This window comes from Oryx dammah, unplaced genomic scaffold, assembly GCF_014754425.2.
Source record: "Oryx dammah isolate SB20612 unplaced genomic scaffold, SCBI_Odam_1.1 HiC_scaffold_20, whole genome shotgun sequence".
NCBI lineage: Eukaryota > Metazoa > Chordata > Mammalia > Artiodactyla > Bovidae > Oryx > Oryx dammah.
The window spans coordinates 36,101,901-36,129,505 of NW_024070204.1; the positions used below are offsets into that span (position 1 = coordinate 36,101,901).

The 27,605-nt window shown below is 35.4% G+C and overlaps 1 protein-coding gene across 4 annotated transcripts in view; it reads right to left on the reverse strand.

Moving 5' to 3' along the window:
• Window positions 1–4,248: 4,248 nt before the first annotated feature.
• Window positions 4,249–27,605, reverse strand: part of FYB1 (FYN binding protein 1) — a 172,704-nt gene continuing 149,347 nt past the window's right edge. For 3 of the 4 annotated variants that reach the window (XM_040262371.1, XM_040262367.1, XM_040262370.1), the window contains exons 11-19: window positions 26,790–26,856; window positions 25,640–25,777; window positions 23,977–24,002; window positions 21,992–22,058; window positions 19,040–19,130; window positions 17,869–18,031; window positions 9,509–9,542; window positions 7,133–7,164; window positions 4,249–6,350 (exon numbers count right to left, since the gene is read on the reverse strand). In XM_040262371.1, the coding sequence (XP_040118305.1) occupies window positions 6,328–6,350; window positions 7,133–7,164; window positions 9,509–9,542; window positions 17,869–18,031; window positions 19,040–19,130; window positions 21,992–22,058; window positions 23,977–24,002; window positions 25,640–25,777; window positions 26,790–26,856 (641 nt within the window). In that variant the 3' untranslated portion in view covers window positions 4,249–6,327. The remainder of the gene's footprint in view (window positions 6,351–7,132; window positions 7,165–9,508; window positions 9,543–17,868; window positions 18,032–19,039; window positions 19,131–21,991; window positions 22,059–23,976; window positions 24,003–25,639; window positions 25,778–26,789; window positions 26,857–27,605) is intronic. The other variant, XM_040262368.1, reaches the window with a different exon arrangement.

A 27,605-nucleotide genomic window follows, 5' to 3' on the forward strand; every position in this document is an offset into this window, starting at 1 on the left:
GAGAAGGAAATGGCAACCCACTCCAGTATTCTTGCCTTCAACCCACTCCATGGGAGAATCCCATGGACAGAGGAGCCCGGCAAGCTATAGTCCATGGGGTCGCAAGAGTCAGACATGACTTAGCAACTAAACCACCACCACCTGTGGACAGAGCTTATATTCCACTGTTTGCCACAGTCCCCACCATTCCTTATTGTCCTCATACCAAAGATAAGTATCAGTTGCCAGTGATCATCATGTTGACATCATGGTGTTTCTTATAGGAGAGAACCATCTCTCTATGTCTCTATCAAAAGTGAGCAAGGAAAGATAGAAGAGCAAATTGTTCAAGAGAACTCAAAATATACAAATATCTATTGATACATTTCTTATCAAGAAATATTGCTAACGTGTTTAATATGCAAACAAAATACACATTTTTCTTTCATACATATACATGCACACATACATACCTTGGCTGCTTTACTCACGAGGTCAGGTTTCCTGTTCTTGGCAGCACTCTGATTTTTGTATTGGGAAATTATCTTCCCACCATTGAATATAGTCTTGCTTGCAAGGATGATTTTTGGTGACTTTCTTTAAATTGGGAGTCAAAGAAGTAAGAGCCTCCCTGCCCCCACCACGTAAGCAAGTACATGACTTAACCACAGTCAATGGATTTCTCTCTCTAGGGACTTTGATTCCATGAGTGAGTTATGCAAAGGCAACAGTTAATTTATGTTGCTTGCAGCCAGGAACCCTGCATTTTTATCTAAACTCGAGTAGGAAAACCATTAACAAGTTGGCGTTTAAACATGCCTTTAAAAAAATTATTTAGTCATTTTTAGCTGCGGTGGGTCCTTGTTGCTGAGCACAGGTTTTCTCTAGTTACAGTGAGTAGGGGCTACTCTCTAGATGCAATGCACAGGTTTTTCCTTGTGGTGGCTTCTGTCATTGTGGAGTATGGGGCTGTAGGCTGTATGAGCTCAGTGGTTGTGGCACACAGGTTTAGTTGCTCTGTGGCATGTAGGATCTTCCCCAACGAAGGATTGAACCAGTGTCTGCTGCATTGCAACACAGACTCTGAACCATTGGACCATCAGGAAAGCCCCTTTTTGACATCTGGAAAACTCTTCTAATTCAATAAGTTGTGAAGACACTTACAGAGGAATTGTTGCATGTGGAAAACCTCCCAAAGATGAGAGGTACCTGTTGCACATTCATTATTTTGCCAAATTTGTAGTTAAAGCTGAAGACTATGACTATGTCCTAGCCTACTCTAGGAGACCATACACACAGCCTAATATTTTCCTTAGTTAAATAGGGTGAAAACTGTCACTGAATTGGAAAATAGACTTGCTGTTCAGTTGCTAAGTCATGTCCCATTCTTTGTGACCCCATAGACTGCAGCATACAAGGCTTCTCTGTCCTCCACTATCTCCTGGAGTTTGCTCAAATTCATGTCCATTGAGTAGGTGATGCTATCTAACCATCTTATATTCTGCCTTATCCTAAAGAAAGTGAAAGTGAAGTGAAGTCGCTCAGTCATGTCCAACTCTTTGTGATCCCATGGACTGTAGTCTACCAGGCTTCTCTGTCCATAGGATTTTCCATGCAAGAATATCGGAGTGGGTTGCCATTTCCTTCTCCAGGGGATCTTCCTGACCCAGAGATCGAACCCAGGTCTCCTGCATTGCAGGCAGATGCTTTACCCTCTGAGCCACCAGGGAATCCTAAAGAAAGGTGAGCACCAAAGAATTGATGCTTTTGAATTGTGGTGCTAGAGAAAACTCTTGAGAGTCCTTTGAACTCAAGGAGATCAAACCAGTCAATCCTAAAGGAGATTAACCCTAAATATTCATTGGAAGAACTGATGCTGAAACTTCAATACTTCGGCCACTTGATTTGAAGAGCTGACTCATTGGAAAGACTAGATGCTGGGAAAGATTGAAGGCAAAAGGGAATAGATGCTTCTATTATAAAAACCAGGATGACTACCTCCCTAGGTGTTTTAGGAGATCTCAAATAAAAAAAAAGATGTCCATCCTGTAACCTGAAACTCAGATGTAGGAACTGGACCTGGTTGAGACATTAGGTTTATTTATTATTACATTATTTATATTTATTGTGTTAAATCTTAAGTGTTTCAATGTTACTTCCAAATTTATTGGTGTTGTTTAGTTGCTAAGTCATGTCTGACTCTTTTGTTACCCCATGGACTGTATCCTGCCAGGCTCTTCTGTTCATGGGATTTCCCAGGCAAGAACACTGGATTGGGTTGCTATTTCCTGCTCCAGGGAATCTTCTCAACCCAGGTATAGGGGTATAAAACAAGTAAGGCAGATTCTTTGCTTTTGAGAAGTTCTGCTTAATGATAAGTCACTGGACATGAAAAGTGAAGGAGCAGAAGCAGAGAAACTTTGGGGTTTTGAGCTTGAGTGAATGGATGATTGATTTGTCATGGAAATAGAATCTATAGGCGGAATCATCAGCTGAAAGGGAAAAGAGGATGAGTTCAGTTTTGAGTCACATGAAGTTAGAGGTACTTGTGGGATATCCACAGAACCTTGACTTGAGAGTAATTGTAGCGGAAACCAGACTGCGGTAAGTTGAAGACTGAATATAACTTGAGAATGTAGTAGAGGGTGAATAGGGGCCAGGGCTTCACATTAAATTCGTATTTGAGTGAGTGAGTGAAGTCGTTCAGTTGTGTCCGGCTCTTTGTGACCCCATGAACTGTAGCCTACCAGGCTCTTCCATCCCTGGGATTTTCCAGGCAAGAATACTGGAGTGGGTTGCCATTTCCTTCTCCAGGAGATCTTCCCGACCCAGGGATTGAACCCAGGTCTCCCGCATTGTAGGCAGACAATATTTAGAGTTAATTAAAAATTGATTGAAACCAACAAGAATCTACTGTGTTGCGCAGGGGATTGTACCCAGTGTTTTATAATAATTATCAAACAATAATTTAATAATAGATTATATACATGCATAACTGAATCACTTTGCAGTACACCTGAAAACTAACACAACATTGTAAATCAACCATACTTCAATTAAAGAAAATTGATTGAAACATTTCTTCACCAGATATTCTGATTCAGTTGATCTGAGGAGGATGTGTATTTTTACAAACTCTCCAGTGCTACGGTGGTCCGTGCAGGTCTTCTGGAAAGCAAACACCAAGATGGAGTGAAAATGCAGCAATATGGGAGAGGCGGGAGGGGCAAATACATGTGTCAGAGGAAATGGGAGGAAGGCAGGGAAGGCTGGAGGAATCAACAGGGAGCAAGGCAAGTCTGAACCCAGAAAGGGAGGAGGAAGAGATGGTTGGGGCAAAGCATCTCAGAGTGCTATGATGGTAAGGAAGGGTTAGCCAGGCTGCTGGAAGGTTTTGTATCTTTCAGGACCAGGCCTGCCACACCCAATTTCTGGGTACATGGGAGCAGTCTATCGGAAGGCTGGCATTGGTAGGACTGGGGCCTTTGGTTAATTAAGCTCTCTGTGGATGAAGGTCCATGAGGCACATTTTCCTGGCTGCCACACATAATCTACTTTTTTGGGGGGCTGAGGCACATCTCATGTGAGGGTCTTTCTTCCTTGACCAGGGATAGAACCCAGGCCCCAAGCATGGAAGCATGGAGACCTAACCACTAGACCACAGGGAATTCCATATACCATACCACTGAAAGACAACAAGGTGAGGAAAAGAAGATAGAACAGACTGTAGTTAGAGGGGTATTTGGATAGTAGGCAAGATTTCCTGTTTTTCTAGCAGGAAAGACTTTAGTATGTTTGTAAGCCTAAAGGAGGGAATTTGCATAACGGGAGAAAAAGACAGAAAAGAGGAAATGTAGGAGCGAAAGAGGGATGGGGAAGAAGTGAGACAGGGAGGCTGAGAATGAAATAATTGTGAAAGAAGAAGACTCCAGAGAAGGCAGGAAAATGTGAGATAACAGGTTGTGGCTTTGACTCGGAGTGGTGATATCTTATTTTCTGGGTTAGTATCTGGATATGGACTAAGGTTGCACCTTGCAGGATATTCGAAGCATTTGCACTTGGTTATCTCAATTTCTATCACAAAACAGGAAGCAGGTCTCAGGGACATCAGTGGTGGAAGGTTTGGTTTGAACCGGAGGTATCCCATCCTCTGAGGCTGAAGCCAAAAGAGATAAGAATGGGCTCAAACACAGTCTTATACAGATATGGGATCAAGTTGTGGGACAGAAAACCTGCTAGCCTTGATTTCTGAATAAGTAGGAGGCAAAGTTATCTGTGAAGGTATTATTTATTTGTCACTCTTCTCACATGACAAAATTCCTTATGTAAAACCAAAACAGAAATAATATTTAGTATATTAAAATTAATACTTCAGATATTTCCTTTATATTAAGGCAATTACCTATTACATAAATCTTTCACAGGCATGATCTGTTTCTTTGCATATGAACCAAAATTCTAAAAGATTCTCTTGATATAATTTAGCATTTTTAAAACTGACATTGTATTGAGTTTATACTATTCTCAGTCAGAAGAAAAAATTACTGGAAACATACTGTCAGTGTATTCTGTATATTTGTTACCTGATTTAACAAACAAAAACCACATTTGGATGACGTAATTTTATCTGGTTTTGAAGTAAATTCATCACATGAGCAAATACTGTCTCCTTCTATCAAAAATTAGGCATCAAAATATTTCATAATTGGAAGAGGTCTTTTAAGATCAGTATCTTCTAATCTGGGGGCCTCAGACTAGAGGAACGATAGTAGTTGATGATCTATTTTTACATTTCAAAGTACCTAATAAAAATCTCACTTAACCCATATGAAGACTTTGAATTCCTTTACAATTACTTGGAATTATTTCAATTCAGAGAGGCTACTCTTCAGACTCTCCAATGGGTGGGCCTTTGCAATATTAAAACACGGGTAATGCATTAATCATTATTTCATCACTGAATTTTAAAAATCAGGAAAAGCTTCTAAAGCACAGGGCTAGGGCAGAGGAGGATTATAGAAGTTAACTGATAGTGAAAACATTGGGAAAAACTGACTTAGTCTAACCCTGAAATTTGCAAATGAGATAACTATTAATAGGAGGAGGATTAATAATTTATCCAATATCACATCAAGGTTCATTAATAGCAGAGCCAGAATTAGGATTTGCTCAATTCATATTTTGTTTGTTTAGTCACTAAGTCCTGTCTGACTCTTTTGTGACCCCATGGACTGTAGCCAGCCAGGCTCCTCTGTCTATGGGATTTTCTAGGCAAGAATACTGGAGTGGGTTGAAGTTGAAAAAGTTTCCTAATATACTTTTTTCTTGGGTGTTAGGTCTCTTCAGTTTGTGTCATGTTTAGTGTTAGCATTTGGAACCCAAATGAGTCACATTTTTGGGGGGGATTGTTTTTGGTTGAGTATGTACTAATATGAAACACCCCAGCCCCAATGCTAGGATTTTTTAATTTGTATGCCCTCTGTTGGCTAACTTCCCAGTAAAGTGGTTTAAAGGTTTTTCCATAGAGGTAACTGAAAAACGAAAACCTTTAAAAGAGTCTTCATAGCAAAGAGGTGCATTAAAGGCTAGTTACTTTCAAACTTCATTCTTCATAATTTTAAGGTAGTCTTCATTCATATCCACTCTAGTTATAAGAGTACTTTAAACAGAATTATACTGTTAGCATACAATTCTACAAAAAAGAAAACATTTTAGACTCTTCACCGTTTTAATCTTAGGTGTGTATAGGAAGTGCATACATTCTCATCAAATAATTAAAACATATTCACAATTAACAAATAGAGACAAACTTTATACAAAAGTTCCACTACTACTATCATTTTTAAAAACATTTAACCCACCAATAAGAGAGGAGACCACCCTGCCTTTTAAAAGCTAGGTAATTTGAATGGAGAATATAAGATATGATCATTAGAAGTACAAACAATAGTTTTCCCTCCTAGGAAAAGTCTAAAAATTTCCTTCCTTATATTTTTTGTTGTTCTTTATGTTTCTTTAGACAACTCAGTCATTTCTTCTCAAATGATTTTTTTAGGAAGAGTTGTCTATTGATGGACTAAAAGAAGTGCCTTCATTGTAGCTGAGGCAGAACTGGGTTTTTAATATTTCTTACATCTCATAAATACAGTCTTCTAAGATGTTGATTAGGCAGAGCTATCACTTTCCAAGTCCAAAATTTCACAATGTATAAAAGTAATTGGAATTTTTGGATAAAAGTACTAAGTAGCTTTGTGCATTCATTTTCTATGGTACTCGATAACAAGCCAATTAAAACCCAGACTTCACAGTGATGTCAAACGAATGCAGCAGAAGGACCAAAACTGAGAGCTAGTCATTGTCATAGATGCAACCTGAGAGGAGAAAACAGAAATTTAAATTAGTTACACAAAATACATATTCTCTAAGTGTTCATACATTGGAAATGTAAATGACTCATACTCTCCTGGTTTAGGATTAAGAAAAAGTAGAATTGGCTCACTTTGTGAAAAAGCAGTTAAATGGAAGACCATATATTTATTTAACACTCATTGCTTAGTGTACTTTTCCAAACAAAGTTTCTGGACAAATCTATTCTCTACCAAAATGAGACTCAGGGTTATTTAATCTGAAACTTTATTAAACATACATTTTGAAAGTAATTCTGGATGAGGCTGAAAATATTAGGCATCAGTAAGAATCGTATATTTAAAAGGAGACTAAAAGGAACATTATACTATGCTTCATTTCAGGTGAGATTAAATTTTTAGATTGTAATTTAGAAGTGTTCAATGCTTAGATAATACTAATAAGTAATACATGTTATGAAATATGTACCTATTTACTGTCTAAGCACAAATATTTTTTGTGGATAAAAGCAATTTTTATTAAGATTCATGGTATAATGAAAAAGTCACTAAATATTTTTATTCTTTTATTTTCAAAGGAAATGAAGAGATTTTCTCTTGATTTCCAGTCATTTACAAAAATAAGTTTTTTTCATTATACCAAGGTATTTACATTTCCTAACATTTTCAGCTAATTCAAGTTCTAATCAGATTGGAAGGCTCTTATTAATCCAGTAAGCTATTTCCAGTATATGTAAGAACAGTAAATTCACCATTCTTCCCTGTGGTGAGTGCCACATGAGACTTACCATCAGCAATATCATCATAAATCTCTCCATCACTGTTAAATAGAAAATAAATTTTACTTTAATGAAATAATCTTCTTAATATTAAAGTAACATTAGGTTAAAAGTTTAATAACATAATTCCATGTGATACAAGGCATTTAAGGATGAGAAGTATTATGATGATGAGTATTACGTGTTATACATTTATAAATGGGAAGAAATTTCATATACATCTGGATCCCCTTTTATTGACTTAATCTAATCTTCTGTTTCATTCTTAAACACACACGCACACACACACCACACACACAACTTATTCCATATCATAGACATACAAAATAGTGAAAACATGCCCCAAGAACACAGACCATGCCTTATTCATCTTTTAATTAAACTATAAGCCTAGCATATATCTGTCCTTGGTTAAGAAATGTTTATTGAACTGAACAAACTGAAAAATCAAAGCACAGTACTCTACTGGGGGCCCTCATCCAAAACTCTAATGAGTTCTTTATGTTTGTTAATATCAGATGTATACTACTTTCATGTGAATTTCAAGTGTTGAAGGAAATACAAAAATATTTGGCATAGGAAATGGGTGTATCATTTTCACAATATTTCTAATTATAATTTGTAAATATTAATTAAAAATATATAAGTATTAGTTACAAAATAAGCAGCCAAGATATGGTTCATAGGTGATTCTTATGTTACATAATTTAAAAAAATGTTTGTGGTTATAGGCAGCATCCCTAATAATAGTTTGTGACTTTTACACATTTTAGGTTTTATCTGATCCTGAATCTTTGTGACATATTCTATTCCATACACACGCTGAGTCCCTCCTATGTACCAGGAGATTTATAAGTAAGACACAGCCTTTATTTCTAGAAGCTGATAAGCTAATGGAGGAGAGAATGACATGCAAGTAATTAAAATAGAGTTATAAATATTAATAGAAACTTGAAATAGAGGACACGGTTTTGAAGTGCAGAAATGTGAGGTGAGTTTGTCACATAGTCCAGACCTACTCGTGGTTCCTGTACTACCTTTGTGCATTTAGAAGCAGCAGGCTTTTCAAATTGCTGCTAATCATGGCAGATGCTGTGAGTTCCCTGTGTCTTCTGTTTGAATCCTTTTTCTGAGATTGAGGAAGGATTTGGCTAATGGAAATTCAATACTAATGCAAATAGGATAGATTTTTTTTTCTACTGTTCATTCAATAAGCATTTATTAACTGTTCACTTCAATAGATGGTAAAGCAATAATTACTTATAGTACACTTTCTGAATTCTCTCTAAATCATTCTGCAATAATCACTGATGAAGATGTGGTCCCATTATTTGTCACACATTCTTTCCTTGACATTTGTATCTTTCATAGAGTAAAGCCCATTTAAAAGTCCAATGTCTACTACTGTGATTAATGCTCTGAAGAAAACAAAAGTGTTATGATTATTTTTCTCTTGATTCTTTACTAGTTTGCTGACAGAGCACTTAACCTGCAGTTGTCTCTTTCTGATGGTGTCAGGTTGTTTATGGATACAGTCTGTGAATCCTCCTTGATTTCTTAATTATGCCGAATTCTGTATATCTCTGGATTGGTATATGACCTACTGTGATAATGGAGCTCATTTCTTAGGCTGGTTTACTTGGAACAGAATCTTATAACATTGGGGCGGGGGAGGGAGAGGGGAGTACTCTGTTAGCACTAGTACCAGACCGTGACAATGTCCTATTCATAAAAATAGAAGAATCATTGACCACTATCTTTTCTTTTTGGCATGCTTCCAAACAAGGCAACTTAATATTCTATGATGCATGGCGTGAGTAAAGAAAAGCCCTCAATTAGGAGCCAAACTATAAACTGTTAACAGGTGATATTTGTACCTACTCTGCAGAGCTATTGATCTCTGATCTATCCAATCAACTGCATTTTTGTTGTTTTGTTTTGTTTTGGCTGTGAAGCATGTGGAATCTTAGATCCCTGATCAGGGATCAAACTGATAACCTCTGCATTGGAAGGTGAAATCTTAACCCCTGGACCGCCAGGGAAATCCCTCAACTACATTAATAGCTAGTGAAAAGCAAAGTATTAATGAAAGTGCTAGCAATTTTGACCTGTATCCAATGTTGCTATGTCTGTCTCCAATGAATATATAAAACCAGCAATGATATAATCATGAATGAGAAGGACTCCTCTTTTAGATTTAAAAGAGTGACTTAAAACTAACTTCATCATGGATACTACCATATTGACATTAGCATAGAGTATTGTTTTAAAATTTATTTATGATAGTCTAGTAGATTATGTTATTTAAATGATATTAAGAATCCTTCCTAAAGAAAAGAATATCATTCTTTGTGAAAGTATAGTAGGAGGAGAAAATAGGCTTACTTGTCCACCAAGTAGCTCCGGAGGACATAACCATCTAAGGAAGAAAAAGAAAATATATTTTAGCAACAATATAAACTTGAAAACTCTCTGCTATTTTTAAAGAAATTGAAATAGAATTTAATAATTAAAAGAATATCATAGAATATATTGAATAATTATATCTATCTCCAAATATGACTCATTTTTATGTGTCCACTTTTCTCTTTCTTTTTTCTCTCTCTCCTGTTTTCCGCCATTTACAATAGTTGCTCCTTCTCCCTTAAATTAAAAACCAATATTTTCTTTTCTAAGCTACTGTATGTTGTAGTCCAAGCTTCTTTTACAGTTTAATCTGTTTCTTCAAGGTGTTGCCCATGTGGCACAATTTTAAGAATTTATTAAGCATAATTTCTCCAGTTATAAGAGTAGGTCACGGGGGTGTGTGCTTAGTCCTTCAGTCATGTCTGACTCTTGGAGACCCCACGGACTGTAGCCTGCCAGGCTCCTCTGTCCATGGGGATTCTCCATGCAAGAACACTGGAGTGGGTTGCATGCCCCACTCTGGGTTGGATCTTCCCAACCCAGGAACCAAACCAGGGTCTCCTGCATTGCAGGCAGATTCTTTTATCAGCTGAACCACAAGGGAAGCCCAGGTCATGGGTAGGGATTTTAAATATCTCCAGGTCTAAGACTTAACTTTTCAATTGTTTTTTACACTGAACAGTCAGAATTATATTCCACTCCCCTTTCAGATCCGCAATCTAGTGGTTACTTGCAGGAGTATGCATTCAAAAAGGTTTCCAAACAGCTGTCTTATAAACAGTGTGAAAGATCTTTCACTATTGCTTTTGCCGCTTGACACAATGTCAATGTTTGTATTTTCATCTTTGATGGAACAAATAATTATTAGAAGAACAGATATCAGAGATTCCAGTGATTCCTCTGTTAAATAGAAAATAGACATTTTATACAAGAAAGCAAATTATTTTTTTCCACTTTATTTTTGCCCCTCTTGAGCAAAATACTCCTAAGAAAAAATACGGACTATTTTTCACAAGAAAGTGTCTGCTGACATCTAATTAATTTACTAGCCTTTATAGCTGTTAGTTTTGTGTTAGCACCTAGTCACTATTGCTTGCTTGCCATTAGTACCGTTTATAGTTTTGCCAATCAGCGTCTAAATAATTTCTTGCACTGAGTCAATTTATTGGTTTTGTTCCACCTCAGATCTGGTTTTGGGTTCTAAATCAGAGTAAATGTGTAAAAAATGACAAAGCAGGAAGTTCATAAATGAAAATTAATACCAATGCTAATAAACTTACTTAAACATATTAATATCATATTGCCACTGACTTAACACACAAAAAGTTTAAGCTAGAATCATATAACTGAAATTGTGCATTAAAATTTAAGGAAACAAACTTTCCCTTGAAATATTCCAGGGTAAAAATACTCCACCAAATATTCTGTCAAGAGATTCACCACTTTTTGATAAAAATTTTTATTAAATTTTTAAATCTTATTTTATAAGAATCATATTTGGAAAATAAAGAATCAAAGTTATCTTTGAATTGCTGTAGCATAGAGGTAATGAAGCATGTGTCAAAATCATAAAAACAGACTAATATTTTTCTTGGAATATGAAAAAATTAGGCCACATTATACCTTCTATTTTACTTCAATTAAAGCAGATGTGGAAAAAGTTAATATAAAGGTCATCTAAAATTAATATCTATGATCCTTGGATTGCCTTTGATTCCACAGTTCTTTCATTTCACAGTAACAAACTTAAAAAATTTTAAGGTTGGACATCATCCATTTAGCATGATTTTTAAAGGGGGATAAGCTCATCTTTAACAAATTCAATTCTCTGTGCATCTCTCAAAAGAGAAACTCTGCAAATAACAGACTTTTAGAACAAACTGCAGATTTTGTATCAGGGTTCCAATAGTGGAAATCTATCTTTACCTGTACCTGTGTTTAGGGCTAACATAAAGTGTGAACCATTTCTACAGACAGTAAGAGTCATAAACTTTATTTTTTCGTTAGTTAAAATTGATGGTTATATTTTCATTTTTAATTTTCTCTTAAAAACAAATTGGAAAATAAAACAATACAAGTGTTCCCATGATATTCATGTTTAAATTAATAATTTAAAAAACGACTGAAGCCTTCAGTGATGAAGTCAATCTCTTTGTTAGTTGTCTGGGCTTTGTAAAGTATCTGAACTAAAATTAAAATGTAGACAATTAGAGAAATATATAAGAAATAAGAAAATATTGCCAAAGATTGGAATTATTCTGGCATCAAATATATTTGTTGTCATTTGTAAAAAATATTTAGAAGGTCAAAAGAAACTAGATCCAAAATAAAGAATATAATCCTCATTTTGGAAATTAAAGGTTTTTATTTTCCGGTGCTAGAGGAGCCTGGCAGGCTACAGTCCATGGGGTTGCAAGAGTCAGACATGACTTAGCAACTACACCACCACCACTATAGGACATTTATTTTTTAAAAACTCAATTATGCTAAAATTGCGTCAACATGGATAAAACACTATCTGTAATTAGGTGTAAAACAGTACTTTCAGTGATCAAAGTTAATAACTCATAATACAGTTTAATTACCTAATCTCACAAAATTAATTATAAAAAATATATTTTCTTAGCTTCTCAAGCCTCTATTACATTTCCTCCTATATCTTGTCTGTTCAAGAGTTCTAACCATTTTTTCGTTTGAGGAAAGCACTAATGTTGCTGCTGTTTTTGTAGTTGTGAGATACATAAACATCAATGACTGGGAACATTATTTGAGAGCGAACATATTAAGGGGTTGGAGAAGGGTTGGTCCTGCGCTGCTCTATTTTAGTTCCCTGAAATGATGTGATCATTTAGGGCTCATTAGCTATAAAATTACTATTAAATAGCATTTCTACAGGGTGAACAACTTTTAATACAGCATAGGCTTTGCTGTCTAGTACCTTTAAAAATCTCTGCTAAAACTTCATTATATTAGAAGCATGATTCACGACAGTGTCAAAACAAGTGTCTTACCATGAGTTTTTATACAATCTCTCCATTATAGTTCCTAGAAACAAATTTTTGTTTGCGGTAGAAAATGTTCTCTTTGCTCACATGTTCCATGTACAACCATCATAGGGAACATTAATGAAAAATACAAACAAATGAAATAAACAGAAGACTCACCGTAGTTCTGAAACATGCAGAGGAGCTGCTGTGTTTAGTTAGCTCTATAATATGATGGACACTGGCACACCAGGGAGTCTCATATATCATGTGAGATTATTATTTGGAAACTTCACATTCATAGAGCAGAACATAGAACACAGTGGCTTGACACAAATGCTTTAAAATATGCGGTGGGGTAGACCTAGTTAAGAAAGTCACACTCACCCCGTATACATGCCAGTTAATTTCTTCCCCTAACGTTTACTTGCTACAGGTCAGATGTGTCCTAGAACTAATGACTGACCTTTCTGAAGGGTGTTGTGAATATAAAATTACCAAGGATATACAAAGCCATCTTTGGAATAAAATGAAAGAAATCGTTGTTCTAATATTTTCAAATTTTTTACTCAGTAAAAATGATGAATTGTATTATTTCCTTATCATTTCATTTGTCGTAAGCAAGGCCAGAAATAAAGTTAAATTTACTCACTTTGGCCTCATGCAGTTTAAAAACAATAAAGTCACACTGCATACTTTTACCCAGGCAAGTGAAACAATGTCCAACTTCAAGAGAAAATGCTCATAGTGGAATAGAAATTAAAAATGAAATGCAGTATAAAATGCTAAATATAAATTATTATCCTAGTGTATTAGAAATGTTCTCTTTCCTCTCTTTTTCTCTCCCTACTTAGTTTTAGGGTTTCAAATCAGATGAATTATTAAATTTCTGAATAAAAATTTTTTTCTTCAGTTAGCATGTGTTGTTTTAAAATGGAAAACAAAATTACCGAAGCAAAGAAATGATCAATTGGATTGGGGACATTCAAAGTACCTTTAAAATTCCCCTTTCTTTGATGCCCAAAGGAAATGGAGAACATTTTGACTACAAATAACTCAGCTCATGTCTCATTCCACACATTTTTGTAGGGAAATTTTCTCCAGTGACAGGAGGTGGGAAAACTCCAGCTTATGAGACATTGAGTTGAGGAAAATGCACAAATATTATCAAGAAATTCTAAACATTTGGGAATGTGCCATCAAATATATATTTAAGATCTCAGTGCCGCTACAATATGCTCTTCTACAAGTCTGTGGGTGAGACTTTTTCAAATGTGCTAATGCCAGTAAAACTGGTTTGTACTCTACTCTACAGTGAGAAGGGATTACTGTTCCTGCTTTAGCCTTGGATTTCTATCATTACAATTATGTTTAAGTAAACTATAGTTTTCTCATTTTTTTTTTGCCAGATTAAAAAAGAATAGAAAGTAAAATGTTAGGATCACCATGGTGCTGGATTGTAAATGCTATTACTGCTAATTACATGTAGAAAAAGGAAAGGAAAGATTTAGAGTCTCTCAAATGATACACAACAAGTGAACGGAATCTCTAAGGCTAAGACAGAGAACTTGTGTCTTAAAACAAGTTAAACTATTCAACAGACTTCTTCCCACAAATGTCAGTATGTCAGATTTTCATCTGGTTAAACAATTGCAGTCTCTAAATTCTTATACTCAATTCAGCGAGTCCCAAACAAGGTACCAGGCAGTGTAGAATGTATTGGCAACACAATGTTGAGAACATTTCATTGAAGTTACTCCCAAACTCAGAATTTAATAAGAGTAATATGTTGTTAAAGCAACAAGGACAATTGCAGCAGTAACAGTAGTGGTATGGTAGAGCAAGGAGAGATTAATTGTGTTAGGGAGGAGGGAGTGAGTGTGCTTCCAATTTTAGATGACAACTGGTTTGTTTTTAATAGATAATTTATGGGCATTCCAAATAGAACAAAATAGTATAGAAGGATGAAATAGCATAATTTACTCAGGGAATGACAAGTCAGTAGTCTGTATTTCTAAAGTATCACCTGTAGATGGGAAATAGTTGAAGAGGGGAAGGCTAGATCATAAAGGATTTTATATACTAACCCTAAAGGCTTCATGTTTTTAAAAATAATATTCGGGTAACAGTGTGGTGAGTGGACTGGCTGAGAGTAATGGTAAGGGAGACATATCTTTTGAAAGGTTATTGGAATAATCCAGATGAGGGAGGGTTAAATCCACACAGCAACGGTCCCAAATCCTATAGTGATATTTGAGGAATGGATCAGAAATTAAGAAAATTTAAAATGTCAAGGATTCAGTTCAGGGAAAGAATAAGGAGCAATTTTGGCAAAATTAATAAAGATAAGAGATTTGGGGAAATAAAAGGGGAATGAAATAAACCTGATCATTGAATTGTGGAATAATGCAATTGAAGATGCTTTTGATGGCCCTCCCATATACTTTCACCTTCATGATTTCAGATTTGTGGGTCGACTTGCAACTGATAGTAATTGCATTTTCTATTTATTTACTGATGACTTTTTTTTTTTCTGGCTTCCAGAACTCTCTTTGTCTGCTTTCTCAGTGTTCTGAATGACTGGCCACACGCCCAGGGGTAGTCTTCAATTCCCAATGGACAGGAGTTGATGTATAAATATCCCTATTTGTTTCCCACCGGATGGGATAACACTGCTGCTTGAGCCTGCCAATGTAGAAATAAGAGATGTGGGTTCAATCCCTGGGCCAGGAAGATCCCCTGGAGGAGGGCATGGTAACCCACTCCAGTATTCTTGCTGGGAGAATCTCATGGACAGAGGAGCCTGGCAGGCTACAGTCTATAGTGTCGCAAAGAGTTGGACACGACTGAAACAACTGAGCGTGCAAGCTCCACCTGCCCAAGTGATACCTCTTTTTGATAACAAGGTTTTATTAGCTGCCTTCTCTTCCCAGTCTACTCTGCCACTTGCCCACGGGAGTTTCTCAGACTCGCCTTCCAACTGGGGAGGCCAAACTAACACACAGTCCAGGCCAAAGAAAGTTTTTAAATAAAAAACAACTAGTTCACAAGACGTAATAAGATGATTTTCATTCTGTTTGAAATGAATCCCAAACCACCAAAGAATTGAATTTGTTATTCGTGAACTTGGGAACTGTAAACTACATTGGTCCTACACCAGGAAAAAAAGAAAAAGATAAAAGTAACAAGGAACCCTTGATTTTATCATGTAATGTTTTCACTTCTCATTTTTAACAGATGATAAATTCTTAAGAGGATGGGAGCCCTCCGGTATTCATAGTAGTATTTAGAATGATTGATGTCCAAATAGAAAATGACAGCAGATTACAAATTATCCCTGAATGGCTGCTGATTTTTCTCCTGTTTAAGGTCTGTTGATTCCTAGATAGGAGTCTGCTCCAAAGTTCTGTTCTTGATGCTGAATCTACATCTGCCTATCTGTATCTATACATGTTTGTTGCTGAGGTCATTTACATCCTGTTACTCAGAGTCTGTTCTGTGGACTAGCAGCATGAATCATGTGAGACCTTGGGAAAACTCCTCACCTCAGATCTACTAAATTAAAGTCTACATTTTTAACAAGAGCTCTGTGAAGTGCATGTACTTTTAAGTCTAGGAGCATTGCTCTAGATGGGGTCTGTTGTTAAGGACAGGAATCTCTGGACAGCAGGTCAAAATAAGCCTGAAACTTGTCCTCTGGAGAAAGGTCCATATAACAAGCATTGGAACAATTGTCTACTGTGAAAAATGTGACATAGTTGGAAAAGCAGAGGGAAAGAAACTATCACCTAGGCCCATCATCCTGTGCATGCGTGCATGTTCATTCACTTCAGTTTGTCCGACTTTCTGTGACCCTGTAAACTGTAGCCTGCCAGTCTCCTCTGTCCACGGGATTCTCCAAGTAAGAACACTGCAGTGGGTTGCCATGCCCTCTTCCAAGAGATCTTCCTGACCCAGGGATTGAACCAGCATCTCTTATGTCTCCTGCATTGGCAAGTGGATTCTTTATCTCTAGCATCACCTGGTAAGCACCCCACTCCATCACCTTAATCAGCCATTATTAGCATTTTAGTTTTATTTACATATTTTTAAAACATGGCTGTAAAGAAATCCTATCCTTTATTAAGCAGGCTTCTTATTTCTGTTACTAATAGATCATGAGCATTTCCTCATGTTATCATAATCATCCTGGAAAATATTCGATTTGGTATATTCATGATAACTTTAATAATTTAAAAATCTTGAGCATTTAAAAAATAGTTTGGCAGCCTTTTAAAGCATGCAGTTATCCTCATTTAAGACTATTCCTTAGAGTGTGTGTGCGCAAATCCTGGATTGAGTGGGGGTATTCTTTGTCTCCTGCAGCTTTGTCTTCAAATGATCTCCCGTGACCTCGTCTTAACACTACATTCCCCTGCCTGTTATCCTTTGTACCCACATTCCATTTTTCCCTTTTACAGCCAACCACACCTTGTCCATAAAAACTTTAGGTCCATTTTCCCCACCCTTGAGTCACTGTGTTTTATTCTTAAAAGATCCATTTTGGTTCCTGTCCCTGAGTCACCTTCCTGTCATTAAAATTGAACTTAAGAGTTTTCCGTGCAGATTTACTGGGCTGATATGGGACAGCCAGGCTGGCTATTCAGTTTTAAATGTGGGACATCATAATTTTGACTTACTCTTCCCTGGACTTTAAATGAAATAAGCTACCTTTTAAAATTGGACAAAAACATTTCCATCTGTCAGCGTAAGTATCTGTCAGAGAGGAAAGGACTGTCTTGTATTTATTTGGAAGAGTAGGTTATATTAAATGTGCCAAATAGGAAATGAAAACAAGTGAATTTGCAAGGTAGGAAAACTGGAAATGCTAGGTGTGACATATGAGATATAATTTTAAAACCAGACCACAGCAAGACTCACTCAGTTCTTTAGCACAGTGGTTACTTTAGTGTACATAGGAACAAACTAGGGAAGACGTACAATCTCTGTCTGACCCCCAGAGCTCATGACTCAGCAAGTCAAATGTGGGGCTAGGGTATTGCGATTGTAATAACCGCATCAGAGTTTTCTGATGCTGGGGGTCTGTGGGACCATATTTCCAGAAACACTAATTTGGCATTATCTTTGCAACTCAGTGCCAAATATAGCAGGTGGGAAATGAAAAAAATTAAAATGAAATACATTGATTCCAGCCCAGCAAGATCTCCAGTTTCTTAATGTAAATTTTCCAGAATTTACAAAGCATGGAATTTACAAAGCATGGAGCAAAAAAGAGTTTGGAGTGATCACTAATAAAACTTGTTTAGCTGTTAAATGCTGGAGCATCATATTTCTGAAGAGTAAGTAGTGACTTACATTTTCCTTCTTCATTCCTGCAGAGAACTTTTGTATCATCTGTGTTTTGTATAACTTCCAGCGATTCTCCAGGCTTTATCTGTAGATCTCTGTTGCCCCACTTTTTAGAAGATAAGGAGGGTGCAACTTTGGTGGAATAGAGGACTCTAATTTCACCATCATACTGGAAACATAAGGGAAAACATTTATTATTGATTGATGTGTATTATTAAAGTAATTCACTTATTGACAGACTTATTAAGAAATTTTGTTAAAAATTTCAGCAAAATTTCATTTTGTTAAAAAAAAAACTAGTTCCTTGTTATCTTTTCAAAAGATAACATAAGAAGATTAAAGAAAACTTTTTTGGAGAAAAATCACTTGCAACCTCACCAACCTAAAATAATAATTATTTTTAAATTTAAAAATTTAAGATGTACATGCATTGATTTGTCACACTCATTTTCTGCAAAATGATTACTATCAAAACTTCAATTCTATTGGTTCAATCACTTTACATAATTACCATTTCTTCTTTGTAGTAAGAACACTTAAGATGTACTCTCTTAGGAATTTTCAAGTATGTAATCCAGTATTGCTGACTATAATCACCATGCTGTAATTAGATCCCTAAACTTACTCATCTTATAACTGAACATTTGTACTCTTTGACAAACAGCTCCCCCTGCTCTCCACCTCTGGTGACCACCATTTTACTCTTGGTTTCTGTGGGTTTGGTTTTTTTAGATTCTACATATAAATGATATTATACAGTATTTGTCTCTGCCTCTTGTCTGACGATTTACTTAGGATAACACTCTTGAGGTCCATCCACATTGTCACAAATGGCAGGACTTGTTTTTCATGATTGAATAATATTTCCTTGTTTTTCATGATTGAATAATATTTCATATCTCTCTATATATCACATCATTTTTAATCATTCTATTTTTAGCTTACCTTCTTATTGAGTTTCAAAGGACAGCTAAATTTAGATGGTTACCACAGTATGTATATTGGGCATGTACAAGAGTTTGCTTAATTTCTTATAGGAATAAATCTAAATCTAAAACAAAGTTTGTAGAAAATAAAGGTGTTGTGATGGATAACTGTGATATTGATAATTACACAGATAAACATCAGTTTTTTCATTAGGGCTTGGAACTTTGTATGATATTTAAATGTAACATACTTTAAATTTTTTCCTGAAGTCTTTTTCTTCTTTTTCTTGCTTTTTTAGCTTCTTAGGGTCTTTTTCTTCGGCTTTGGTCTTGGCTCCTTGACTAGGATGGCAGAACATACATAAAACAGCATTTAGTTTCAAAACATAAAAAGAACAGTGTATAACGGAGAATTCATAGCATTACATTTTTGTTAAATTTCATTTTCAATTAATTTTTTTCTTAGAAATCTAGTACATTCACTGTGATAAATGATGACTTTTCTTAATGTAGAATATTCTTCAAGAGAGTACAGGCTGAGTTAAAATGGAAGTTTGAGATTATCATGTTGAACAATATAAAATGACTGAAGTATAGTTTAAATATTGTTACATATCAGCAATTTCAGATGATCCAACCTATTCTTGAATCCCCTATATTTTTCAACCCTTCCCAAATAATCAAGTGGTTTGGTTAATGTCATAGAAAAACCTTTTTTTTAAAGAAACATTAAAAAAAAAAATTTGACCACGCCATGCAGCTTCCAGGATCTCAGTTCCCTGACCATAGATTGAACCCGTGCCCCAGCACTGAAGGTGCTAAATCCTAACCACTAGACCATGAGGGAATTCCCCCTCAAAGAACACTTTTTGAAAGACTGATTTTCATGGTTTAAAAATTTATCTATATATTAATTTTTTATATCTACTTAAAGTGAAGCCAGGGTTCTATCTCATGATACCAACTAAAGTCAATTACTATAAGAGAAGTCAACTCATCTAAGCTAGTGATTCTCTAGCCTGGTCACAAGTGGGATCACCTGGGAAGTTTTTTTAAAGATACCACTGCCCTTGTCTAAATCCTAGAATTTTTAATTACATTAAATTAATTAAAAAATCTAATTAATTAGGTTGAGTGAGGTCCAGGTACCAACACACATATTTTAAAGCTCCCAGGTGATTTAATCTGCAACCAAGGTTGTGAACCATTCCCCAGGATTAAATATGGTTGCTAGGAAAGGCTGTGAATCTCTGTAGGAAGGAATTTTAAAAAGCAGAATATCTGTGAATAATGACAGTTTTTAAACACTGATATTAATTTTTATTTTGATTACCTAAGATAAAGCTTTGTTTGTAACTGAGCTATTTAAAGTTGAGTTTATTCACTGGGAAGTGAATTAGTATACACTGTCCTGCCCTAAGCTCTGCACTGTCCCTCAGCGCCTTCTGTCTGCAGGCTTCCCTGGTGGCTCAGTAGTAAAACATCTGCCTGCTAATGCAGGAGACACAGATCCCATCCTTGGGTTGGAAAGATCCCTTGGAGAAGGAAATGGCAACCCATTCCAGTATTCTTGCATGGGAAATTCCACGGACAGAGGAACCTGGTGGGCTACAGTCTATAGGGTAGGAAAGTGTCGGACCCAACTGAGCAACTAAACAATACAATCTTCTGTCTGCTGGTGTCCTGGGCAGTGATGGAGTCCCTGGCCCAGATAAGCACACTGGAGCAATCAGAACACACACAAATGTTAAAAAGGCCCCACACGTTCTCTTTAAAGATAGTTTATTGAAATTTATTTTAAAAAATGCAATGCTATGTTAGATAATACACAATTGTCTAAAACTCTGAAAACAAGAATGGGAAATAAAATAGTCCATATTGCATAATGTTGAATCAGCTGGGGCTTGTTTTGCTTAAAGAAAAGGGCCAATGGATGACTCTGGGTTCCTAGAGAGCTATTTAATGGAATGTGGTGGCATTTCTACAGTAATATTAAATACAAAAATGCATTTAAAACTGTCAGGGATAGAAGTGACTTCCCTATGGTGAGGACTATTAGATTTTTCTTTTCACGGAGCACTAAAAAAGGAGAATGATTCTCCTTTCACATTTCTGGTGTGTTTTGCCTGTAGAACTTATCTTCATATATCAATAACAACATATTTCCCCCTCAGTTTCTTTGATCTTGACACTGCATCTTGTTCTGTAAAATTAGTTTAACAATGTTGGTAAAAAATAAATATTTACTTAGAGTTCACTCATGCATTTTTTACCAGTACAGCTCAGAATACACCACTTACTATATTCCACTGATGTTACTTTCATCCTTTAACTGATCAATTCTGAGATCTTTTTATTCATCTTTCCTTTTTCTTGGAAAAGTTAAAGGTGTTCTTGCTTTTAGCATGTTATCAGATCATCTCACATGCTCACTGGAGTACAAGAAAGCATTCTACCATGTTACATTCTATTTCAGAAGAATTTTCAAAAGGTACTCCTCTAGTATTCACTGATTTTAGATTTTCTTATAATTTTTGTCTAAAATTAAACTGAAGCCTTAGGGAAAATAAAGAATGTCACTATTCACTGTTGATTGCTTTTGTTGTTGTTGTTAGTTTGAATGGAACCTTTGAGAATCTGATGCTTTTGTAAACATATGACATAACTTTTAAAAGTCCTTTCAAAATACAATTTTTGCTCTCATTTTTTTCACAAGAAGAAACAATCCTCTTGAGGAGGACAGAGGAGGTTTGAAGCAGGTGGGTTAGGATTTGAGATACAAATTAAGCAATGTCTTCAAGACAAACAACATTTGGGAAAAAGTAAAAATAAAGGGAGGAGATGAATTAGTGAGATCAATTGCTACCAGGCTTTCAGATATTCTCCCAGTGAATGAGAGAATAAATGAACGTAGACATTGGTGGGTCACAGGGCAGAGGACGACCAGGGGACCAGAAGGACCACTGGGGAAGGGGGAAGGGGAAGGGAGAAAAGTGGGGGAGGGGAGAGAGAAAGAGGAGGAGGACCTGGGCTATCCATCCATTCACAAACCTGGCAGAGACAGCAGAGCTGGGATCAGGGAGAGGAGAACAGAGCCAACAGGATGGCACATAGAACAAACGCACCCCATTGGGGTTTTATCCAATTGAATGTTCTTCAACTGTTTGATTTTTATTACTTCACTGTGAGAACCTTTTAATTACCTTATCTCTATTGGAGGAGGAGGAAAATCAGAGGCATCCACATCATCATAAACTTCATCTCCCATGTCTAACAAAAGACAGAATAGCAAATGGTGAAACACTGTTAGTGGACATTTTGATATGAGCATTCAGTGATATTTTTAATATAAAGATTGTTTTGAGGATAACAAAATAACTTTCCCCGAGGTCTCTGTACATTTCTGCTGGATGCATCATCTATTCTTTAAAGGGGAAAGATTTTTCTCTTCCTTGAAGCATGTGTTAAAATTCCCTCAGCAACAACAACAGTGACAATCATTATAACTACTGTTATTAGGAAAAAACCCTCAAGTAGTGACTGAGATTATTTGAAGATCCACAAGTATGATGAACGGCAAGACCAGTTGATTGCTGACAAACAAGTCAATATTCCTGGCCATCGGCAGCAGGTAAAGATATCGAAAAAGTACTCAAGAAACTTCCCTGTGGGGTGCTATGTTAATAGCTATCATTTTACATATATGCTATGTCTTTGTCTATGTATCTATCTACTTATCTATTGATTTGTCTATAACTCTTTTTTACTCACTGATCTTTTCTTCATTAACTTTTACCTTATAGTAATATTACCTGTGGCACTACCTGAAAATAAAATGTGCTTGTGATACCTGAACATTTTGAGAATCAGTATTGGTGGAAAAGTGGCTATGACCTTAACTGCCTCAGGGATTTTTCCAATCTGTAGACACTTTTCTTCCTTCTAGACTTGTTATTAAAGTTAGAAGGAGTGCTGATCCTTTCCGTACCTATTAAGTTGCCCCACAGCAAATTAAGCTGAAGAGATGGCTTGAAAGGAGTACAAATGTTTTAAGGAATGATTAGCACAGAAAGCTTAAAATGCTCTCTAATAGTGGCAAGAATTTGATTTTAACTCCCCCCTTCTGTATATATGTACACACATATACATGCTGTATTTATATGTGCATATTTTCCTTCCACTCAGATTAACTAATTTCACAGCATAAAAACTTGTTCAGCTACCTGAACAATCTAGAATAAATATATAAAAAATAATGACATATCACTGATATTCAGAAGAGGAAAAATTACTGTTCCATGCACATGCACTTAAGACCTAATTAATAAAGACAAAATCAAAACGAGCAACACATTTTTACTTAATTGATCACATTTGTTCCATTTTATACCTACTCTTTGTGGAGCTAAGTTTCTTGAGTACTTTTTAAAAATTATAAGTTAAGATATAAGTTCATCATCAGTTATTAATCAATTTGAGCTAGAGACTTACATATTTTCAAATTGTTAGATGAAAACAAAGTCAGATGAACAGTCTTCAAGAATTGATTATCTCTGTGTTTGGTTTGCTTTTTCAATTTATTTATAAATTAAAATAAACTTTTTGAAAACCTTGAATATTCTTGCAAGATATTTTGTTTTGTTCAAAGAAAATTTCAGAAAAATCCTTTAAGTCTCAGCAAGGGTAAAACATAAGATGATCAAAATTGTACAAAGGAAAAACTATTTGACATTTAGCAGTGGAAAAATTTCCAAAGACAATATAAATGATACATTTTTAAAAATCAAAGAAATTTAGATTCATAAGGATCTTGGTTGCACATAGTGTGGCATGTGTTTAGAAATCTTTTTGCAGAAATCTAATACATCAAACTCTAACTAAATTGGGGTGGGATACATTAGGATTGTTGGGGCCATCTCTACTCATTTGTCCCTTTCTCCACAGTGATCCTGTGACTGGAAGAACTGTTTAAAAATCACTGAAAGTTAAAAATTTCCTTTTCCCACTATTTTACTTTTGAGAAACTGTGACCATCCCAGGTGAAGTTACTTGACAAAGTTACACAATTTATTGTTTTCAGAGTCAGGACTTTAATTCGGATAGCGTGACTAAAGCAATCGTTTCTGCTACCCTATCTGCAAGAAGTGAGATTTAAAATATATTAACACAATTAGTTTTTATTACTTACCCACTTGTTTAGGAGGAGAGGGGAAACTGGAAAGAAAATGAGAACATAATTATAGTCAGACCAATATAAATACAGAAATTGGGTCTTTTATTTAGGAAAGGCATGAATAAGTAACAGCCTTGAGGCTTATAAAGGCTAATTAACCTGTTGAGTATTTTTCCTTTCTCATCCTCCGTTTCTCTGCTGAGTCCCAAGTTTTTGTCAATCAGTTTGGAATTTAGCAAGACTTTTTGTGAACTCTGGTATTGGCCAAACAAATCAAGAATCATGACATCCAGTGGTTTATTTTTCTCACAGCCATTGGACCAATGTTTTTGAATTTGTTCTATGAAGTTTGGGCATATTATCATACCAGAGTAAATGAAACAGTCTAAATATTTCAGAGTCATTGCAGTGTAGCTCCGGATGAAAACTGTTTGACTCAAAGAATAGAAGTGTAGAGTCACAGCAAAAGTCACAGGAATCTTCATATGACCATATGGTCATATGAAGATCACAGTATGACATAATAGTGTTTGATAATATGCACACATATATCCCCAAACAGAAGAAAGGTGAATAAGAGAGGAATAGCCACCGAAACTAGAGAGTGAGAACTTATTAATAGAAGTGATTTGAAATCAGGATTGGGTGACTTTTAGTTGCAACAGAAAAAGACCTCTGTTTTTATTACTTTCTGAACTTTAAACACACAAACACACATAATTGGAAGAATGGTGCACAGTTACACTGAAGTGTGAGAGGTCATTAGTAAAAGTGATTTAAAATCAGAATTAGCTGGTGTGTTATTGAGCAAAAAAAAAAAAATTTGCTTTTATTTCTAAGTGAGGACTACATTTGAGTAATGATACATGAAGAGATTTGCTACGTTTACTTACCATTTTAAGTATCTCGCTTATTGAGTGTTGTTTTAGTGTCTCATAAAAGGATTTAAAATTAGGAATTCTATGTGTAATTGACATCTTATAAAGACTTCTGTTAAAGTGTGGTAAGTCTATTAGCATATATAAAACAATGAAAATTTGAGTGTACTTAAGGTCCTTCAAATTTATACACATGGAACTTATACTAAAGGATTATTTTTTTATAGAAAGATAAAATGTATGCTTTAGTCTTATTTATACAAACTGAAGATACTTAGAATAATTTTAGTATAGGACAAACATGTAATTCAAGTGGAATTAATATATCATTATTGTGAAAGTTACAAAGACTTTAGACACTGTATTTAGAGAAAATAAATTCCAAATTTTGTCCTTTTTTTTTCCTATAAATTAACTTTTAAAAGAGAATGTATATTTTGAATAGTCAGTATAAAATATTATATAGTAAAATGTAGTGTTGGAATTCTGACCTTTTAGATGTGATTTACAGCTTAAAAAAAGGTCCTGCTGAATGGAGGGTGAGTGTATGCGTGTGTGTGTGTGTTTGTGCATGTTTGAATGGAAAACAAAATACATTTTTGATGTATATGATGATCATATGTAAATGCATGAGTTTAAAAGTGACACAATAAATGAGACTAGAATGACTAATAGAAAAACACATTAAAATTTCTTAAGACTGTCCGAATTTGGTTATTGGTTATAAAATATTAGTAGCATTTGATTAAATTATTAGTGTAGTTATTGTGCACTGGGTTTGGTGGTTGTTTGACTCTTACGATGAACCTTCATCATTGTCTGACTCAGAGTCTTTAGGTTTCTCTCGTATACTTTTCTTTTTGTCATCTTTTCCCTTTAACATCTTCAAAATCCCCCAGGACCAGGTGTTACTCTTCTCTTCAACCTGTAGCGTGGAGCTTTGGAGCATGCAGGCATTGATCAGATTTTTTATAATTATACTGTGTTGATCATTCAGGCTGTAAGCTACTTATTGTATTCAACAAGATGAAGCTATTAAGTTTATAAGTCATGGTCTTTGAATACTGCTGTGACTAGGTAAATAGTAGGCAAGTTATTTTCTCCTATTTGGTAGATTTCTTAAACCTTGTTTCTTAAGCCAGTGAGCTGAGTCAAAAGTTTTAAACATCGATTTACCTTTGCTATGATTAAAAGTAAGTTGTTATTAGATTAAAATTTTTAAATATGTATTTAAATTAAAAAATGCACCACTTCAAAAGTTTAAACACCTAAAGGATTAAGTTTTCAATATTGCCACATATAGCCACAGATAAACATATGATCTCAATTTATTTGGATTGCTTACAACTGTGATTATTAAACAAGGGCTTCCCTGGTGGTTCAGATGGTAAAGAATCCACCTGCAATGCAGGAGACCTGGGTTCAATTCCTGGGGTGGGAAGATCCCCTGGAGGAGGGCATGGCAACCCACTCCAATATTCTTGCCTGGAGAATCCCCATGGACAGAGAAGCCTGGCGGGCTACAGTCCATGGGATCCCAAAGACTTGGACACGACTGAACGACAAAGCACAGCACAGCACATGATTATTATACAAAGGCTAGCCATGCAACTACAAACTTTCCAGAGATTGTCACAAAAATGAAGTATTGATTGATAAATAAATGATTGGGAAAGGTTTGAATACTTGTAACCCTTACCCCTTTTCCATTTCACTCCTTTTGACATAGTTGTCAAGGTTCCAAGTGGTATATTCCAAATAATATACCACTTCATTTGAAGTGTGGAATAATTACAATTCCTCATTTGCCATTGCTGTTAATTAAACATTTTTGGTTATGTAACAGGGAATGCTACTTCCTGCTTTTTATTCTAACTAGAAATCAAAACTAGTGACAATTTTAGTATATACAATACTTTGCAAAGAGGCAATTAAGCTGATTATTCTTACCCATCAGCAGCATCCTCCTCTTCTATCCCATCATAAATATCATCATCTGGGGGAGGTGGGAACATCCCTTCATGTGAATTAGGGGGAAAAAAATCTGTTAATTTTGTAATTTGGTCACAAATGCTCACTCAAAATTTGATAATAAATGTCTTATGCAGAAATAAGATATAGAAAGCACCTTATTTTCATATCAATTATTTAAATTAAAGTAGCTTTATTTTCCCACTCTTACACAGAAGTAAATTAATTTTTTAACATCATTTTATAAGGAATTCTTAGAAGTGAACTGTAAAAATATGAGGGATGATATAGAGTACTGTGCATTAGAGTTGATAGAAGTGGGGGAAATAACTGAGAAAAAGTAAAATTAAACAGAGGATGGAGTTGAAACTTATTGTGGAAAAAGAAGGGAAAAGTTGATAAGAAAAACTTAATTAATACTAAGGAGACATTCAGAAAAAAGCATTGATCAAGATGTAAGTAAAGGAAAGCAAATGAAAAGTGACTCTCTAAGCACTGATGGGAGCTGGGATAAAGAAAAGAACGGAAGGTGACTTTTTCATTTCTTTATTTCATTTCATCAAAGGAATATTTCAAAAGTTAAAGCCTTGCTTGATTTGTTATCCTATGTTTGCTATTTGACAAGTATTTATTTAACCAATGTTCACTGACTACCTCCTTTGTAAAAATATGTACAATAAAGTTGAAATTAGATTTTTAAGATGAGAATTTCAGCACTGCCAGGTATTAGCAACCCTTATTTTGTTGATGGGATAATGAGAAGTCTTTAGGAGTCATAGCTATGGTGACTATGTA